Source organism: Schistocerca serialis, chromosome 2 (assembly GCF_023864345.2).
Source record: "Schistocerca serialis cubense isolate TAMUIC-IGC-003099 chromosome 2, iqSchSeri2.2, whole genome shotgun sequence".
NCBI classification, from domain to species: Eukaryota; Metazoa; Arthropoda; class Insecta; order Orthoptera; family Acrididae; genus Schistocerca; species Schistocerca serialis.
Window position 1 is genome coordinate 186,100,525 of NC_064639.1, and position 21,943 is coordinate 186,122,467.

The 21,943-nt window shown below is 44.6% G+C and overlaps 1 protein-coding gene across 2 annotated transcripts in view; it reads left to right on the forward strand.

Annotated features, from left to right (window-relative positions):
- Nucleotides 1-21,943, forward strand: part of LOC126456890 (division abnormally delayed protein-like) — a 1,035,355-nt gene that overhangs the window by 872,420 nt on the left and 140,992 nt on the right. For both annotated transcript variants that reach the window (XM_050092724.1, XM_050092725.1), the window contains exon 5: nucleotides 718-880. In XM_050092724.1, the coding sequence (XP_049948681.1) occupies nucleotides 718-880 (163 nt within the window). The remainder of the gene's footprint in view (nucleotides 1-717; nucleotides 881-21,943) is intronic.

Consider the following 21,943-nt stretch of genomic DNA (forward strand, 5'->3'; position numbering starts at 1 on the left):
AAGTCGCTCGGTGCCAGGTCGGGACTGTACGGCGGATGAGGAAACAACTCCCACTTAAAAGATTCGAGAACTTCACGAGTGGCATTTGCCGTGTGGGCCCGGGTGTTGTCGTGAATCAGCAAGATCTTTGAGCCCAACTTTCCCCTGCGCTTGCTTTGTATTGCTCTTCTGAGGTTGTGCAGAGTTTGGCAATCCCTTTGAGAGTTTATTGTAGTGCCTCTTTCCAAGAAATCCACAAAAATCACACCTTTTCTGTCCCAAAAGGAGGGGTAACCACGTGGTTGAAGGCGTAGGCGGCCGAATTTTACGACGAAGGAATTTCCAACCTCGTCCATCGCTACGATAAGTGCCTTAATTTAAATGGCAACTATGTAGAAAAGTAGTATTTTTGTGGCTTTCATCTGTATATAATTAAAAAAAATTTCCAATACTTTATTTATTTTTAATTCGAAAACGTAATGTATTTTGTGGATAGCCCTCGTACTTCACTGGCCCGTCTCATCCAGTGGTCCAACTCACCTCAAGTTACCCTATTTGCAGCGAAGCCCTCTGGGACATCTTCTGTGATTATGGGTCGTACGATAGAAAGACGGCAAAGTTCGTAAAATTTTAAATTCTTCTACTTTTAGCACAGCAACGCAAAGCAGCTGAGAGTCAGCCTTTTTCCTTTAACATACTCCTAGACTCTTCGTTATTACATGTGTTATTTGCCAACAGGGTCGGGCCAGGACACGCTGTCCTCGAAGCTGCAGCACTTCCTGACCAGCCTGACGAGGAGCCGCGGCTTCTACGCCAACCTGGCCGAGTCGCTGTGCTCCGACGAGAGCTTCGCCGAGACCAGGGACACGGCCGACTGCTGGAACGGCCAGCGCGTCGGAGAGTGAGTACCGCACCGCAACGCACACAGCGCGCGCCTGACAATCCCAGCACGCGAGCTGCGCTGCTCTACGTTAACACACTGCTGCCCTTTGCGACCACAGAAAGCTACCAAAAGCGGTCGTGCTGCGTTTCCTGCAGCGCTCCGATGCGGAATCAGCGGCGACGAGCGAAAATGGTGCGCCGGACCGATACTCGACCACAGCATGTCTTGCTTGGTAGGGAGTCGCGTGAGCCACAGCGCCGTCTGGACACAGTGTTCGTCGCAAATGCGCGGAATATCGCGGTCCGATCCCCGTCTGACCCAAACTGTCACCTATCGCAACCTATCCGCAGTCCTCGTCTATATCCTCCATGTTCGCTTGTTCTTAGATTCCCGCTGGAAGTCGAAGGTATATGTGCATCGGCACCGAATGTTGTGGATTAATTACCAAGCGAGGCGAATCAATTACATGAATATGTGATGTCTGTTCTTTCGGGCATGTCCGAATTAGTGGTAGAACTTCCGACCGATGTTCACAGAGACTTGTCTACAATGCTGAAAAATACTGCTACGTCTCTGTGTCATTTCCAAGTTTAGTGCACCAATCACTAAAAGATACTTGGTCTGTGTGGGTTGTCTGTGTATGGAATGTAGTCGAATTAAGTCGGGCGATGCTGAGGGAATTAGATTAGGAAATGAAACACTTAAAGTAGTAAAGGAGTTTTGCTATTTGGGGAGCAAAATAACTGATGATGGTCGAAGTAGAGAGGATATAAAATTTAGACTGGCAATGGCAAGGAAAACGTTTCTGTAGAAGAGAAAGTTGTTAACATCGAGTATAGATTTAAGTGTCAGGAAGTCGTTTCTGAAAGTATTTGTATGGAGTGTAGCCATGCATGGAAGTGAAACGTGGACGATAAATAGTTTAGACAAGAAGAGAATAGAAGCTTTCGAAATGTGGTGCTACAGAAGAATGCTGAAGATTAGATGGGAAGATCACATAACTAATGACGAGGCATTCAATAGAATTGGGGAGGAGTTTGTGGACAACTTGACTAGAAGAAGGGATCGGTTGGTAGGACATGTTCTGAGGCATCAAGGGATCACCAATTTAGTACTGGAGGGCAGCGTGGAGGGTAAAAATCGTAGAGGGATACCAAAAGATGAATACACCAAGCAGATTCAGAAGGATGTAGGCTGCTGTAGGTACTGGGAGATGAAGAAGCTTGCGCATGGTAGAGTAGCATGGAGAGCTGCATCAAACCAGTCTCAGGACTGAAGACCACAACAACAACATGACGCTAAAGTCAGATCTTTAGTGACGTACAGTGAACGAACGCACCCCATATGGTCATGCAGATTAATTAAAGGAATAATATTGTTCCACAACGGAAAGATCTTACTTAATGAAAACTAAAGGACGTAACCCAGTCAAACATGAGAATATGGGTACCACACCACGCACACAGACATATTAATGAGAGGAAGGACCATCTAACCTATAACAGAAACAAGAGAGCACTACAACAATCAGATTTACTGTCGTAAAGTCGGACACATGAGTTACCCACTTATTTGAACAACTGAAAATTGACTACTTGGACAATGGGGTTGTAATGGTGAACAGTAAGCCTGGCACACATGGGTGGACACGTTGAATGCAAAGTTACGCAGGTAACACACGAATACGACCTGTTACTGTAAGCACGCTTAGTGAATTATAGAAAGAACACGGTAAAATAGGATCGAACACCAGTGAGATCGTCAAAGCGCCTACTGAAAGCAAAGTAGCTGGCTGCGAAGTATTAAAATGAAATAACTGCCTCCTGAAGGGAATAAACTAATATCGCGTCCCTACGGAATTGCCTCACAACGCTGTGCGGAATGCAGCGGTATTAGCGGGCCGCTAATCTCTTTCTGTACCCAGTACTCGAATGGAAACCTCCTTCTGCACGACCGAAAGGCTCGTCCCCCTCAGTCACCCAACAGCCTCTGTCACTCCTCCGTAGCCTTGCGTGCAGTCATCACTCTCCAAAACGATAACGAGAAGGTCCTCTTTTATAACGCTCGGCAACTTGGCTGCTTTTTCGTCAGAGCAGGAACTCGCTGGACAATAATGGCAAAGATAGATATCTCTGACCAATAAAATATAAGTAAAGGTGTTAAACAATCTCTCACTCTTGAGGATTTTTAGTGTTTTCAACCAGTAGTGCTCTAAAGTTGGGAGGAGGGCAGAAAATCTCACCTTCTGCATGGCACAATACTCAAAAGGACCTAGAAGCAGCCTGGAACGTACAGCGGCCGTGAAAGTATGTGCTCTATAAAAACACATGGTAAGAACCAACCACAACGCTGGATTCTGAAAGTTTAAAGCGAAATACTATATATTTAAATTGAAGGTGGAGAGGAGAAGAAAGGAAAGGAAAAGGAGGGGATCATTGCTGTCAACGGAATCAGCGGCGACGAGTGAAAATATCTACCTGGGATCCGATGTAGCTGACACAAGTGACCCCCTCCGTTTGCCTTCATTTCTTCTTCTCTCCACCTTCAATTTTTATGTAATGCATAACAACTGCGGATTCCGCGTGGTGTCTGTTCTTTCGGACACCGCGCATTCACATAAGAAAAATACTATGTATTTTCGACGGAAGGCGACCGACCCAAATCCTGACAGGAGAGCGTGGAATGAAGAAACTGAATGCTTGTTCGTCAACCTGTGGCTGCGACTTCACCTCGTATTTGGTGGCCAACTCCTCTTAACTAGATTCTTATCCATCCCTGGTCATGACTTAGGCTCTCAACTGTGCAGTCCTTCCGTCCTTCCGCCGTACTAAAAAAGACAACTGAGCAGAAATCAATGAGATCGACAATACATCTTATCTGCACTGTCAGTGCCATTTCATCAAGAGAAATAAGAAAAAAAAGATTATAAAATACGTCGGGGTCCAGTGTCAGAGAAGATTGCCACGTAACTCCTGCTACAATAATGTATGGCGCACGTTTTGAAATTCCGATGTATTTGCTCTTTATATAAAGATGCATCTGGGTATGAGAAGCACACGTGACGGAAATTACTCCGTAAAAGCATAGACCGGTAGCATTTACTAAAATAAATTACACCATTGTATTAAAACAATCATACTCACCTTACTGCAATGGTGCCCAAAATTGAAGCAACAAACGGAATTTTGAGTTTATTTTGCCACATAACAATATAAACAAGTGATGTAAAGTAGAAAGAATGTAAAGAATACAGAACATAAACAACTGCAACAACACGACGGTAGACAAAAATGTTCTGGGTTTTTGCAACTTCAGTGGTTTACACACACATTCCGACAACTGGTTAATGTGCTCAGTATGTGGTGTGATCACATCTGGCTCCAACATATGCCTGACAACGACGGGACATTCTGTGAATGATGTCATCAGTCTTATGTTGAGGCAATATCGCCCATTTTTCCTGCAGAGCTGGTCGCGAGTCTTGGTGGATGCTGACGTGATGCAGCCCGTCTCCCTAATGCATCCCAGACACGCTCTACGGGATTCAAAAATTTAGAGCGACCAGGCCACGCCATGTGTGCAGTATCTTCCATTTCCAGGAAAACATCAAACACATGGGCTCTATGAGGTCGAGCATTATCGTCCATCAATGAGAAGTCTGGATCCACAGCACCTCACAATAGCCGCACGTGAGGTCCCAAGATCTCGTCACGGTAGCTGACGGCAGTAACACCTTGCCGATTGACTTGTACAGTTTCATGAAACGGTATTCGAGTGGTCAACATAATCCATGCCCCCATCATTAGAGATCCTCCTCATTGCAGGTCTCTTCCACTATGTTTGGGTGCCGAAATCTTTTCCCCGTTCCCTCCAGATGCGAATCTGTCGAGAATCACTCTCCAGATCAAATCGGGCCTCATCTGTGAAAAGAAAATTGGCCGACTGTTCGACTGTCCAACTGGCATGTTAACGATTCCACTGTAGACGTTCCCTTCTGTGAAGACGCGTCAGAGGTAGATATACAGCATGTCTCTGACAATAAAGGCCATTCTGCTGATCCCTTCTGTACATGTTTTGTATCGATACAACACGTTCAGTAGATGCTGCGAGGCCAGATGCAAGTTGTCATGCAGCACTAAGGTGGTACCGTCGTGCCCTTACAGTCAAATAAAGGTACTCTCTTTCTGAAGTCATACGTGATTAGTCCTGCACTGGTCTTCGGGATACAGTTTCGGTCTCTATAAACTGTAGCCAGATCCGACAAACAACAGAACGATTCACATTAAGCCGTCGGGCTACATCAGTTAGTGGCCCTCCACCACAGAGAGTCTGGTAGGCGTCTTCTCTGTGCCGTACTGTATCGCGTGTGACTGTGTACACATTGATTATGATTGTGGGATTACCCGACAATCGATATCCCGTTTGTTACGTGCCCTGATGCCGTCATCGTCGTGGTTGTCGGTGGACCGGAATGCCATCTTTCGTGCAGAACACGATCGTACGGACATCTATTGACAGTTTGTATGATTATATCATGAATGAGACACAGGACTGGGGAAAAAAGCGTTTTGTTGCGTTAATTATGGACGTGAGTGTATGTTGATTGAAACAAGAGCCAATAGCATCAACTATAAATTGAAATTACAAGCCCCTGTGCCTTCTTGACAAAAATGTTTTATCGATTACCTGAACCGCCAAAGAAGATTGATATTTTATAAAGAAACGCGTTCTGTGTATTTCAGCACATAATTATGGTTGTGTCAAGTTCCTCATTCAGTATTACACTACTGGCCATTAAAATTGCTACACCACAGACGCGAAATTTAACCGACAGGAAGAAGATGCTATGATATGCAAATGATTAGCTTTTCAGAGCATTCACACAAGGTTGGTGCCGGTGGCGACACCTACAACGTGCTGACATGAGGAAAGTTTCCAACCGATTTCTCATACACAAGCAGCAGTTCACCGGGGTTCCCTGGTGAAACGTTGTTGTGATGCCTCGTGTAAGGACGAGAAATGCATATAATCACTTTTCCGACTTTGATAAAGGTCGGATTGTAGCCTATCGCGATTGCGGTTTATCGTATCGCGACATTGCTGCTCTCGTTTGTCGAGATCCAATGACTGTTAGCAGAATATGGAATCGGTGGTTCACGAGGGTAATACGGAACGCCGTGCTGGATCCCAACGGCCTCGTATGACTAGCAGTCGAGATGACAGGCATCTTATCCGCATGGCTGTAACGGATCGTGCACCCACGTCTCGATCCCTGTCAACAGATGGGGACGTTTGCAAGACAACAACCATCTACACGAACAGTTCGACGACGTTTGCAGCAGCATGGACTATCAGCTCCGAGACCATGGCTGCTGTTACCCTTGACGCTGCATCACAGACAGGACCGCTTGGGATGGTGTACTCAACGACGAACCTGGGTGCACGAATAGCAGAACGTAATTTTTTCGGATGAATCCAGGTTCTGTTTACAGCATCATGTTGGTCGCATCCTTGTTTGGCGACATCGCGGTGAACGCACATAGGAAGCGTGTATTCGCCATCGCCATACTGGCGTATCACCCGGCGTGATGGTATGGGGTGCCATTGATTACACGTCTCGGTCACCTCTTAGTCGCATTGACGGCACTTTGAACAGTGGACGTTAGATTTCAGATGTGTTACGACCCTTGGCTCTACCCTTCATTCGATCCCTGTGAAACCCTACATTTCAGCAGGATAATGCACGACCGCATGTTGCAGGTCCTGTACGGGCCTTTCTGGATACAGAAAACGTTCGACTGCTGCCCTGGCTACCACATTCTCCAGATCTCTTACCAACTGAAAAAGTCTGGTCAATGGTGCCCGAGCAACTGGCTCGTCACAATACGCCAGTCACTAGTCTTGATGAACTGTGGTATCGTGTTGAAGCTGCATGGGCAGCTGTACCTGTACATGCCATCCAAGCTCTGTTTGACTCGATGCCCAGGTGTATCAAGGCCGTTATTACGGCCAGAGGTGGTTGTTCTGGGTACTGATATCTCAGGATCTATGCACCCAAATTGCGTGAAAATGTAATCACATGTCAGTTGTAGTATAATATATTTGTCGAATGAATACCCGTTTATCATCTGCATTTCTTCTTGGTGTAGCAATTTTAATGGCCAGTACTGTAGAATATTGATTGTTCGAAGAAGCAGTTGATCTCCATTAGCCTGTGTTGAATTGACCACGACAGGGATCCAACTACTCCTGTTGTGAGTGGGCCTCCAAGTCAGTATCACTTAAAGCACGAGACCGCACTCGCTTCAGCGCTGCGGCGGCAGGCAGTCTGGCGTGGAGATGACGGACTGTGCGCGGTATTCCCGAGTCGCTATTTTTACTGCCGCTCTGTCTGTCTGTCTGTCGGCAGAGTACACTTACAGGCTGTCTTTCGTTTGTCTTGTGTTCCTCGTTGCTCTCCTTCGCTGGACGACTGTGTAGGCCCGTTCACTGGTATTCTCGGGTCGCTATGCGGCGGCACAAAGAAAGTGCGGATTTTTGCGCTCGTCGTCTCGTGTGCTTATGGAAGCCTCATTCGCAACGCAGACGCAGAGGGATTCCTCCGGAGTTAGCCGCGATGGTATTTACGACGCAGCGACGTGGAACGCCTCTCGCTCCGGCACAGACCAAAATAAGCGGGGGGCAGGAGTTGCTCCGGCGGGGAAACTTGGCGCAAACGTGTGCGCCAATTCCTCCGCCACATACCGCACCGAGTGGTTTGCTGGTGTCCACTCGGAATGTCTTCAAGTGTGCAATTTGGGCTACCAGTAAGTTTCTCTAAATAAATAGCGCCAGTCAGATACATCCCAGCAGAGCCTGCTACACGGTGACAAAACCCGTGGTCTGGCTGTCTGAAACTGGAGTGGCAACCAAAACTCCGAAGGCTACTACTGTTTTCTTCCCACAAGGGAAAGGGAGCAATACCGTGTAGATGGTCTTCACCGTACGGTGATATACACTATCTGATCAAACGAATCCGGACAGCTATTAGTGGACATTAATATGTTATATGTCGCCCTTCGCCTTTATGACGGCTTGAACTGTGCTGGGAACACTTTCAGTGACGTGTCTGAATGTCTGGAAGAATGGCAGCCCGTTCTTCTTCAAGAGCAGAATCTAGAGAAGGTACTGATGTTGGTAGATGGAATACGGAAAGAAGCTGACGTTCTGACTCATCTCCATTGGGTTCAGGTCAGGCCACTGCCCAGGCCAGACCATTTGAGAACTGTTGTACACAAGCCACTATCTCATAGCTGTTGCACTATGAGAGAGTGTATTATCCTGCAGAGGCAAACAATCGTCGACTCCCAACTGATCCTCTACTGCGCACAATACACAATAGCATAAAACGTGTTTATATCCTTCCGCATTTAGCAATTTCTGAAGCTCAGCATGGGGGGTCAGCCCACACTCCAATACCGTAACACCGCCTCCTACGTACTTCAGTGTTGGCACTGCACATGATGGCTTTAGCGTCCTCCTGGCTTCCGCCAAACAGAAACTCTTCCATCGGATTTCCAAAGGATATAGCGAGATTCACCACTCGTTTACAGCATCCACTGTCCTGTGGGGCCTTTACACCACCTCAAGCGTCTCTTAGCACTGACGACAGAAATGTATGACTTATGAGGAGCTCCTCGACCATTTCACCCCATTCTTTTTAACTCTCTACGCACAGGCATTGTGCTGGCTGGACCGCTGCACTTCATAAATCACGTGTGATTCCTTCCGCAGATTTCACGCGGTTTTCTACAGTCACCCCCCACTATGCTCGACAGTGCTAGCCCGTCAGTACATGAGGTCAGTCCGGACTTGTTTTAGGTGTGAATGTCCCTTCGCGATTGCGCTTCAGAGTCACACCAGCAACAGTCGACTTGCACAGCATTAGAATAGCTGGAAGGTCCCTGACGTATTTGTTAGTCAGGTGACATCCAATGACTATTCCAGGTTCGAAGTCAGTGTGCTCTCCTGACCGACCCTTTCTGCTGTTACTGCCCACGCTTCCTTTTATACTGGTGCTTCCGCCTCTCCTGACATCTAGTGGTCGGCCACAAAGAGGTGTCCAGATACTTTTGTCGAGATAGTGTATAACACTGCGAACTGTGGTTACAACATGATGTGCGCCATCGACCAGATCTACTGAAATGGCGTTGTAACCATTAATTACTGAGTCATCAGATATTTTTTGGGTCCTCGGTCAAACGAATTAAATGTCTGAATGATATTTCCGCCATTTCACTGTGCAAGCTTATTTATTTTATATTACAATCATGATTTTGACCTTAAGTCATCATCAGATATAACACTGAAAAAAAGTTTTGTACAAATACAGAGTGTTTATAAATGAATATCGGGGTTTTAACGCTTTATAATATTTATTACATTAAACTTACAGTTATGAATGATATGCCAAATGAAAGAGTAACTCAAGCAGTTGTGTCTGGCACCAGTGCGCATGCACAGCGCGCAATGTTTCCGTCGCAATCCGCTAGACAGCGTTAGTAGCGAAGATGGCGACTAGCGAACAGAAAGCGTTTTGTGCTTTGCAGTTTGCAAAGACCGAATCTGTAGTTACTGCGCAACGTGCGTACCGGCTGAAGTTCGGTTGTGATCCTCCAAGTGATACTAACATTCGTAGATGGTATCATCAATTTGAAGATACCGGCTGCCTTTATAAAGGGAAGAGCACAGGACGACCAAGAGTTAGTGAAGAGACTATTGATCGAGTGAGAGAGTCGTTCACTCGTAGCCGAAAGAAATCAGTTCGGAAGGCTAGTTGTGAATTATAAGTTCCCGTGTCGAGTGTTTGCAAAGTTTAAAGAAAACGCGTACAACTACGTCCTTACCGTTTACAGTTATTACAGGCTCTAAAGCCGGCAGACCATCGATTACATGCTAACTTCGCAAACGAAATGTTGTTTCATGACATTGAAGATTTTCTAGATCATGTTGTCTTCAGTTATGAATTGACCTTTCACCTTAGGGGACATGTTAACACTCACAATGTGCGCATCTGGGGCTCAGAGAATTCACACGAGGTGGTACAGATGCAACGAGATTCCCCTAAAATGCCTTTTTTTTGCCGTATCCTGGCGGAAAGTTTATGGGCCTTTCTTTTTTGGTGAAACTACTGCAACTGGCACTTCTTACCTTGATGCACTAGAGCAATGGCTCTTCCCTCAGTTGGAAGAAGATGAGCCAGAGATTTTCCAACAAGATGGTGCCCCACCTCACTGGCATAGCGAAGTTCAAAAAATGGCTCTGAGTACTATGGGACTTAACTTCTGAGGTCATCAGTCCCCTAGAACTTAGAAATACTTGAACCTAACTAACCTAAGGACATCACACACATCCATGCCCGAGGCAGGATTCGAACCTGCGACCGTAGCGGTCGCGCGGTTCCAGGGCATAGCGAAGTACGCGATTGGTTGAACTTCACTGTACACAAGCGCTCGATAGGCCGCCAAGGGGCCCAATGACAGGCCTCCGCGTTCACCCGACCTAACCCCATGCAATTTTTTCCTTTGGGGCTTCATCAAGGACCGTGTGTACGTGCCTCCGCTACGAGCAGACCTCCCTGAATTAAGAAACCGGGTTGAAACAGCTGTTGCTACAATCACTGAAGGCACAGTTTTCAACGTTTGGGAAGAACTCTGCTATAGGCTTGATCTGTGCCGTGTGACAAATTGTGCTCACATTGAACATTTATAAGGTTCTTGGTAAAACTTTTTGAGTTGCTCTTTCATTTAACACATCATTTATAACTGTAAGTTTAATATAATAAATATTATAAAGCGTTAAAACCCCTATATTCATTTATAAACACCCTATACATAGAAACTACGAAGGACCGAACTTTAACATCATTATGTCATTACGATGTCAGATTAAAAATTATCGAAATAATACTACTTTCATTTTGAGTATAATTAGGTCCTATTAAGTGAAGTTATCGTCAAGATGTATTGAACTGGGTGTCCCAGCATGCTGATAAATACAAAATCACAAAAATGTATGGCAAACAGGTAGCAAACATGTTTTCCACCCATAGAACAATTTAACCGTAGAATGAACAACAGCACAGTAGTTACATGTGCAGTGTACATGGTCTAAAAATATACTATGGAAGTTACTGCTTGACTGGTGGTCAGAGATGAACGGCGTAGGTTGTAAGTTTAAGTTGCATAAAATTGAAACGCATTCATACATTTTTGGAAGAACAGTATTATACTTGAATACATCTGTAAATACGTCTTTGGAAGAATAGTGTCATCTGTGGATGCAAGATGTAAACAATATGCTTATAACATGGTTATACGACATCACTCTGACAGAGGGTCCTGCATGATGTACTGGTTTAAATGAGAAACACTCACACATCAGAGGAGAGTAGAATAATTATAACAGCGAAAGGACACAACCAAAGATCGAATCTTATTATAAAGTTGGTCTGTGTGTCATACGTATACACTATGTGATCAAAAGTATCCGTACACCCCCAAAAACAAACGTTTTTCGTATTAGGTGCATTGTGCTGCCGCCTACTGCCAGGTACTCCATATCAGCGACCTCAGTAGTCATTAGACATCGTGAGAGAGCAGAATGAGGCGCTCTGCGGAACTCACGGAGTGATTGGGTGTGACTTGTGTCATACCTCTATACGCGAGATTTCATCACTTCTAAACATCCCTAGGTTCACTGTTTCTGATGTGATACTGAAGTGGAAACGTGGTGGGACATGTACAGCACAAAAGCGTACAGTCCGACCTCGTCTGTTGACAGAGACCGCCTATAGTTGATGAGGGTCGTAATGTGTAATAGGCAGACATCTATCCAGACCATCACTCAGGAATTCCCAACTGCATCAGGATCCACTGCAAGTACTGTGACAGTTAGGTGGGAGGTGAGAATACTTGGATTTCATGGTCGAGCGGGTACTCATAAGCCACACATCACGCCGATAAATGCCAAACGACGCCTCGCTATGTGTAAGGAGCGTAAGCATTGGACGATTGAACAGTGGAAAGACGTTGTGTGGAGTGACGAATCACGGTAACAGTGTGGTGATTCGATGGCAGGGTGTGGGTATGGCGAATGCCAGGTGAACATAATCTGCCACCATCCATAGTGCCAACAGTAAAATTCGGAGGCGGTGGTGTTATGGTGTGGTCCTGTTTTCTATGAAGGGGGCTTCCACCCCTTGTTGTTTTGTGTGGCACTATCACAGCACAGGCCTACAATGATTTTTTAAGCACCTTCTTGCTTCCCAATGTTGAAGAGCATTTTTGGGATGGCTATTGTATCTTTCAACACGATCGAGCACCTGCTCATAATGCACGACCTGTGGCGGAGTGGTCACACGACAATAACACCCCTGTAATGGAGTGGCCTGCACAGAGTCCTGTCCTGAAATCTAGAGAACACCTTTGGGATGTTTTGGACCGCCGACTCCGTGCCAGGTCTCACCGACCGGCATCGATACCTCTCCTCTGTGCAGCATTTCGTGAAGAATGGGCTGCCATTCCCCAAGAAACCTTCCAGCATCTGATTGCACGAATGTATGCGAGAGTGGAAGCTGTCATCAAGGCTAAGGGTGGGCCACCACCATATTGAAATCCAGCATTACCGATGGAGGGAACCACGAACTTGTAAGTCATTTTCAGCCTGGTGTCCGGATACTTTTGATCAATAGTGTACGGTGGTACACAAAATTACGAAAGTTTGCCATTAATACATTATATGTTGTAGAAGAGGTATAATGCATAAAATATGAAATATTAAATGCACAATTCATATAATGATCTGATGTTTTTGTATATGTGAAAGGGGTTTGTGGCGGGGGCGGGTGCAGAGTGAGGGGGGACCTATAATCTTTGAGTAGTCATGAAATTTACAACGTAGACTTACAAGCTACGCTGTTCATTTTTGACCACCAGCCAACCAACAAGTTCCCTAGTATATTTTCAGACCATGTTTACTGCGCATGTAACGACTGTATTGATGTTCATTCTGTTCAAATGGTTCAAATGGCTCTGAGCACTATGGGACTTAACATCTATGGTCATCAGTCCCCTAGAACTTAGAACTACTTAAACCTAACTAACCTAAGGACATCACACAACACCCAGCCATCACGAGGCAGAGAAAATCCCTAACCCCGCCGGGAATCGAACCCGGGAACCCGGGCGTGGGAAGCGAGAATGCTACCGCACGACCACGAGATGCGGGCTGATGTTCATTCTGTGGCTCAGACGATCTACGGTTGGAAAACATGCTTGCTACCTTTCTGCTATATATTTTTGTGATTTTGTACTTAGCTAGTTGATGGGACACCCAGTCTAATAGATTTTGGCACTGACTTCGCTTAATCTAATTGTAGCCGACATGTAAGTATTATTATTTCGATAATTTTTAATCTGACACTGGAATGCATATTGATGTTAAATTGTGGTTCTTCTTATTTTCTAAGCATTTGTACAAAACTTTTTTAGTGTAGTATTTGATAATGACTTAAGACCAAAATCTTGGTAGTAACAGAAAATGAAGTAGTTTGTGCAGTCAGTTGGTTGAAATATCATTCAAACATTATCACATGATTGGGGCCAAAAATATGAAAATGTTATAGACAAATTAAAGTTGAACGAAGGCTAATGTGGTGTATTTGTCCACATTGCTTTACAGCAACTAAGTTAAACCTGTGTGCAAGCAGTCTAGTGGTTGTGGCTCTCAACGAACCATGTCGTATTGCCTCTGAAGGACTACGATATTCGTCCCAACGACAACAATATTTGGCCATTCGCTCCTCGATTTAACAGACACGTATGACGGGTTGGCCATGTTATTCATTCATCAAATGGTTCAAATGGCTCTGAGCACTATGGGACTCAACTTCTGAGGTCATTAGTCCCCTAGAACTTAGAACTACTTAAACCTAACTAACCTAAGGACATCACACACATCCATGCCCGAGGCAGGATTCGAACCTGCGACCGTAGCGGTCTCGCGGTTCCAGACTGCAACGCCAGAACCGCACGGCCACTTCGGCCGGCTATTCATTCATCAATCATCGCTTGGGAGGTGTAGAGTGGAAGTTCTTGAGAAACCAGCGCGGAGACTCGCGTAAAACAAATAAAAAAGGAATAAAAAAAGAATGGTCGGCGGTGGGCTGAAGCGTATCCAGGGTTACCAGCTAACCAGTTGAGGCTGGACAGCACGACAGAATAAGAATTAATTAAAGTGTGCTCCTGCCCGTGTCGCCACGCTGCGAATAAAGGCGCGCCGCGTTCGCACACAGTCGGTCCTCCTTCAGTAAGGCTGCCGTCGTTCAGGGAGACAGTAGGGTGCACCGAGCTGGTGTCGGTTTTAATTAAAATTGCTCCTCTCTCTCTCTCTCTCTCGCTTTCTTTTTTATTATTTCCTTTCGGAGAAGGAACTGGTCGCAGTAAATTTGAAGAGCCCGTTTGCAGGATGTTTGCTTGCTGCCAGAACGACCTCTCAAGCGCTGAGTGACGCGGTGCTCAGTTAAGAGTTGCCGTTTCTGTGCAACAAACCGACCGCGCCGTACTGCGGGCAGGTCCCTGCTGCATTACTCGGGGGAAACAGCTGCCTCTCATCACCCAATGTTGCGCTGCAGTAACGTAAAAACTTTTCGCTGTCGTAGAGTTAACTACACAGTTTCGGGACAGAGAACACGTTTTTTTCTTATACAAGTCCAAGACAGGCTAGAAATTTTCTATGTATACATGCTGAACGTAGCCAGCGAAGAGAATAGCGTAAGCAATGCAATAGCTTTCCCTTTGGCTTAGGTACGGCCATAATGAGAATTGAAATAATTCACCGTGGAAAAAAATAAAAGATTTTTTTAAATATTTTCGCCTCTTTTGCTCTCTCTTTTTCCATTCATCTGTATTTCCTCAAGTCAAATTTACATGGAATGCCTCTCAGGCCCAAACGACTTCATCACCACGTGAAGGCCTTTTCTTGCACGATATCCTCTGAATCATTAATGAAGAACAACACGCAGATTTACTAGATTTAACAAAGGTACGAGCGTACGGAATAAGTTCTCAGATACGTGAGTGGCTCGAAGGCTTCTAACAACCCTACCACAACAAAGGTCAAAAATTAATTATGATTGTAGTGTTGCTCACGCTGCTAAATATTGCATTTTCGGGCAACAACAAAGTTATGTTATGTGGCAGGTGTCATTAGAGCACAGTCAATAAAGTCATTTCTTGCAATAATGGATAAACTAGGCACTCATCTTTTCGTGTTTCCCACGCTGGTCTCGTTGTGAACTCATGGCTCAAACGTCGAAAATCTAGGTAGTGATAATTCCAAGCTCGGATGCAAAGAGGCCTAGGAATTATTCTGCGATATTCAAAAGTTTTATAGATGTGTTTCATAAACCATTCTTGAAGATTAAACTTTTGCAAGTTGGGACAATGATGATGTAAAAAAGTAATCAGCACTCCAAATTTATGTTACACTTCTTTTAATACTTTTGTTGCAATATCACGTAACTCGTTCCAAAACATCACTTCACAATATAAAACATACTTGAAAATATCTTCCTCACTGTTAAAGTTCACATTTCATAAACTGACTACAATTTGCGTCTTTTTAACATGACGACCAAAACTTGACTCTCTAATAACCGCTTACGCGCCCAAAAATCAGAGTTACAAGCACGTCAAAGATCATAGTGACAAAAGAAAGAATACACATAAGACTAATATCATTGCAATATATACATATCGATGTATCGAGGTACCTCTACATTAATGAAATCAAATCTGAACGTTGTCACAGAAATACGTTAACTATTTTACAGAAAAACAGTAGAATATTGCTGGTATCGAGAGGTTGAGGTGAGATGCCGTAATGGTTACGTAATTCAAGTACCATTACAGGCTTCACAAGTAACAGTAATTTTGAAAGACAATTCCATTTTCTACCCTGGCTGTTATAAAGCCACTTTTATTTATGAAACTATAAGCTAATTTCAGCCATTTGCGATTTTCAAGTGCGATCTCCTGTGCTTGTAAATATACACTGTTACTCTTAGTTGTGGTATACAAATACACATTTCTCATTTTATTATTATTTATTAATTTTTTGTTTTATGGCATTCATTGGACCACTATGTCCGCCTGCTTAGCTAAGTGGTAACGCGCTTGCCTATGATGCAGAGGGCCCGGGTTCGATTCACGACCGGTTTTGAGATTTTCTCCACTCGTGGACTGGATGTTGTGTCGTCCTTGGCCGGCCGAAGTGGCCGTGCGGTTAAAGGCGCTGCAGTCTGGAACCGCAAGACCGCTACGGTCGCAGGTTCGAATCCTGCCTCGGGCATGGATGTTTGTGATGTCCTTAGGTTAGTTAGGTTTAACTAGTTCTAAGTTCTAGGGGACTAATGACCTCAGCAGTTGAGTCCCATAGTGCTCAGAGCCATTTTTTGTGTCGTACTTATCATCATTTCATCGTCACCGGCGCGCAAATAGCCCAGTGGGTGTTACCTGAAATAAGACTTGCAAACTGGCGGTCGAACTTCCCCAGATGGGGTCTCCGGTCCATCAATACGACACGATCATTTCATTTTTTTTCATTGGATCACTCCAGTCAATTATACGAAGGTTTATACAGCTTGATGTTATTCAATAATACAATACAGTTCAATAATAATTCAATAACACAATCGGCAGTGCAGTGGCTGTAATCAGATTATTAGGTACAATATACTTACTACACACATAAAAAAACATTTTGCGTCACCCCGGTTCCCAGAACTCCTGAAGATAGACGTTGACTGTGGGTACTATATCACAGACACAGTCCTTTTGACTGTTCAGAGACGTCACTAAACCCGCCCGAAGATATAAACGACCATGCATGAGCAGCGCGTATTAGATGAAGGGTGTCCGACAGCCAATCAGTTCCAGTCATTCCACCAGGAAGGAGGTACAGAGCTCGTGTTGTCTGTAGTTCAACCATGCCTAGACGGTAAACACCGCAGTTCGATCGCGTCGGGATTTTTACTTTGTGTCGGGAAGGGTCTCAACAAGGGAAGTGTCCAGTCGTCTGGAACAACAGCGATGTTGTTCAGACATGGAGGAGATACAGAGAGACAGGAACTGTCGATGATATGACTTCCTCAGGCCGCCGAAGAGCTACTATTGCAGTGGATGACCGCTACCTAAGGATTATGACTCGGATGAACCCTGACAACAACGCCGCAATGTTGAATAATGCTTTTCCTGCAGCCACAGGATGTCGTGTACGACTCAAACTGTGCGCAATAGGCTGCATGATGCACAACTTCAGTCCCTACGTCCATGGCGAAATCCATCTTTGCAACCACGACACCATGCTGTGCGGTACAGATGGGCCCATCAACATGCCGAATGGACCGCTGAGGATTGGCATCACGTCCTCTTCACCGATGAGTGTCGCATATGCCTTCAACCAGACAATCGTCGGAGACATATTTGGAGGCAACCCGGTCAGGCTGAACGCCTTAGACACACTGTCCAGCGAGTGCAGCAAGGTGGAGGTTCCCCGCTGTTTTGGGGTGGCATTATGTGGAGCCGACGTACTCCGCTGGTCGTCATGGAAGGCGCCGTAACGGCTGTACGATGCGTAAATGCCATCCTCTGACTGATAGTGCACCCATATCGGCAGCATATTGGTGAGGCATTTGTCTTCATGGGCGACAATTCGCGCCCCCATCGTGCAAATCTTGTGAATGACTTCCTTCCTGATAACTACATCGCTCGACTAGAGTGGCCAGCATGTTCTCCAGACATGAACGCTATCCAACATGCCTGGGATAGATTGAAGAGGGCTGTTTATAGACAACAAGACCCACTAACAACTCTGAGGGATCTGCTCCGAATCACCGTTGAGGAGTGGGAAAATCTGGAGCAACAGTGCCTTAATGAACTTGTGGATAGTAAGTCACGACGAATACATGCATGCATCATTGCAAGAGGACGTGCTACTGGATATTAGAGGTACCGGTGTGTACAGCAGTCTGGACCACCAACTCTGAAGGTCTTGCTGTATGGTGGTACGACATGTAATGTGTGGTTTTCATGAGCAATAAAAAGGGTGGAAATGATGTTTATGTTGAACTCTATTCGAGTTTTCTGTACAGGTTCCGGAACTCTCGGAACCGAGGTGATGCAAAACTTTTTTTGATGTGTGTATTATGTGAAGGGTGTTTTGCTTCTTCATTGTTTCAGATATTTCCTTTCTTTCTTCGTCTGAAATCACTTTTCTTGTAGCCATTTTATTGAGCTTCGTGGCCTGGTTAGTGTGTCTTGCTTATTTTGGTTTTGCATAGTTTTTTTTTTTTCTTAAGTCATCTACTGTAATTTGGAGTTCCCTTAGATGTTCCTTAATTTTAATGCTGCTCTTACTATTCCACAACTTTTCTATTGCTCCGTTACTAATTCTGTTTTCTTGTCTTCACATCAGGTGTCCAAAGAATGAGATACGCTTCTTCCTGATCGTGCTCATTACTGGTTCTGTTTTCTTGTACACTGTTTCATTTGAAGCTATTCTCCAAAGTTTATTTACTTGATACTGTTTATTTGTGCATGTCCTAATTGTTCTTCTTTCCATCTTTAGTATTTTGTCAATTTCTGCTGTATTAGTAGTTTCGAAGACGGTTTCATCTGCGTAAGTCTCTTGTTTAACTTGGTGTCTGGTTTCTTGAATATTGTTAGCTAGGAGAGCAAAGTCATCTGCAGATTATTTATAACACCTCCAATTTTATGTTCTTTGGGTTGTCCTTGTACCATTCTCTCATTATGTATTCCAGGGCACAGTTGAACAGTAACAGTGGTAGACAGTCACCTTGCCTTAAGCCTGTTTTTATAAGTTATGGTTGAGAAATTTCTTCTCTAAACTTGCGGCACTTCTGCGTGCTTGCGGCGTAGCAGTTTCTTCGGCTCTTCAGTGGTGTTTTCGCACCAGTCGCCTCCTGAAATGTTGAAGGCATTTACGAATAACCCTGTACGTCTCTACACCAAGCTGCGTGGTGTACTGCTCTTGCGCTCTCTACGTGGGTCCCCTGCGGCTCAGTTAAATACGGTTAGCGGCAATCTGCCTTAAGTCGGGTAACGTAAAGGCAGCCGCGCGTTCCCTCGCGCCGGGCTGCACCTCAGCGAAGCCGTAGCAGCAGGTGGTGACGGGGCGTGGAAAATTCATTAAAAGCGCGCGGACTTAGAAGGGGGGTGAGGGGGCGCAGTGGAGGTGCAGGGGAAAGGGTAAAGGTAGGGGTAGAGGGTAAGAAGTAGGAGTGGCAGCAGGTGTCGCCACCTAGAGCCGTGCTGGCCTCATAACGCGGCACCGCTGCTCTGCCTGGTTCAATTAGGCTGGAGCAGCACTACGAGGACGTCCCGGATCGTACGTCACCAGATGTGAGTTCCCCAGTCGTGTAATCAATATGGCGCGGGCGGCGTTGACAATGTGGTCGCTCGATTGATTTGACAAATGTGGGAAGCGAATTAAAGTTCGTTGCTGTTGCTGTTGTGATCTTCAGTCCTGAGACTGGTTTGATGCAGCTCTCCACGCTACTCCGTCCTGTGCAAGCTTCTTCATCTCCCAGTACCTACTGCAACCTACATCCTTCTGAATCTGCTTAGTGCAATCATCTCTTGGTCTCCCTCTACGATTTTTACCCTCTACGCTGCCCTCCAATACTAAATTGGTGATCCCTTGATGCCTCAGAACATGTCCTACCAACCGATCCCTTCTTCTAGTCACGTTGTGCCACAAACTCCTCTTCTCCCCAATTCTATTCAATACCTCCTCATTAGTTATGTGATCTACCCATCTAAGTTCAGGCATTCTTCTGTAGCACCACATTTCGAAAGCTTTTATTCTCCTCTTGTCCAGACTATTAACGTCCATGTTTCACTTCCATACATGGCTACAAACCATACAAATAATTTCAGAAACGACTTCCTCACACTTAAATCTATACTCGATGTTAACAAATTTCTCTTCTTCAGAAACGCTTTCCTAGCCAGTGCCAGTCTACATTTTATATCCTCGCTGCTTCGACCGTCATCAGTTTTTTGCTCCCCAAATGGCAAAACTCCTTTACTACTTTAAGTGTTTCATTTCCTAATCTAATTCCCTCAGCATCACCCGACTTAATTCGACTACATTCTATTATCCTCGTTTCGCTTTTGTTGATGTTCATCTTATATCCTCCTTTCTATACAATGTCCATTTCGTTCAACTGCTCTTCCATGTCCTTTGCTGTCTCTGACAGAAATACAATGTCATCGGCGAACCTTAAAGTTTTTATTTCTTCTCCATGGATGTTAATACCTAATCCGAATTTTTCTTTTGTTTCCTTTACTGCTTGCTCAATATACAGATTGAATAACATCGGGGAGAGGCTACAACCCTGTCTCACTCCGTTTTCAACCACTGCTTCCCTTTTATGCCCCTCTGTTCTTATAACTGCCATCTGCTTTCTGTACAAGTTGTAAATAGCCTTTCGCGCCCTGTATTTTACCCATGCCACCTTCAGAATTTGAAAGAGAGTATTCCAGTCAACATTGTCAAAAGCTTTCTCTAAGTCTACAAATGCTAGAAACGCAGGTTTGCCTTTCCTTAATCTTTCTTCTAAGATAAGTCTTAGGGCCAGTATTGCCTCACGTGTTCCAATATTTCTGCGGAATCCAAACTGATCTTCCCCGAGGTCCGCTTCTACCAATTTTTCCATTCGTCTGTAAAGAATTAGCGTTAGTATTTTGCAGCTGTGACTTATTAAACTGATAGTTCGGTAATTTTCACATCTGTCAACACCTGCTTTCTTTGGGATTGGAATTATTATATTCTTCTTGAAATTAAAGTTCAGGGAGAAGAAATAACAACTTTAAGGCCATGTTGGTCCGTAATGGACTGGGAACCTGAGCTGGTCAAGTAATTATCAAAGAAATTCACTAACAGCCGTGTAACTGAGGTGTTATTTTATTTTATTTTGACTACCAGTTTCGACATTCCACATTGCTATTTTCAGGCCCAATATGCATCTCTCAAAAATAAACGATACTGTTATACATATATTCCTAGATAACTTAATTGTAAGTCTTCGAATGAAGCACTTGCAATACGGTTTTGAATTCAAGACATCCAGGAATATATGGCACTGCATAACAGTATCGTGTATTTTTTAGATTTGCTTATGGGGCCTGAAGATGGCATAGTGGAATGCCTAAACTGGTTCTCAAAATCTAATAAAATAACGTACCAATTACACGGCTGTTGGCGAATTTCATCGATAATTAATAACTTTAATGTTTGCAAGGTTAGTGAGGTTTAAGTAGTTCTAAGTCTATGGGACTGATGACCTCAGATGTTAAGTCCCATAGTCCTTAGAGCCATCTGAACCACTATTCGGAAAATCAAAAATTGAGTTAATGACTACGTGTCCACCAAATGGCATGAAAGGAAACGAGTAACGGAGAACAAGTCTTGGTCTTCATCTAAATCTATATGGCTGCTCTGCAGTTAAGCACTTAAGTGCTTCATTGACGGTGGATGGAACTAATTTCTTCTCGACATTTCCGCTATAGAACAGCTCATGGTAAAAATAAACACCTAAATCTTTCCGTGTGAAACCTGAGCTTTTCTTATTTTAATACAATGGTCGTTTCATGTAGGTGGTAGTCAAAGTACATTCGACTTCTTAGGAAAAGTTTGCGAGTGAAATTTCGTGAAAACTTTTCGCCTCGACGATAAAAACGCCTTTTTTTAAATGACTGCTACATTAACTCACGCATCATATCCGCGACATCCTCTTTCCTGTTTCACGGTAATACAAAACGAGCTTCCCTTCACTCGACTTTTTCGGTTCTGGCCGTCAAGTCTTTCTGCTAGGGATCCTATAGTGCGCAGCAATATTCCAGAGGAGTACGGACAAGTGTAGTGTGGGTAGTCTCTTTGATAACTCTGTTGCATCTTCTAAGTGTTCTGCCAATAAACTACTGTCTTTGGTCGCCTTCTCCACTACATTTTCTATGT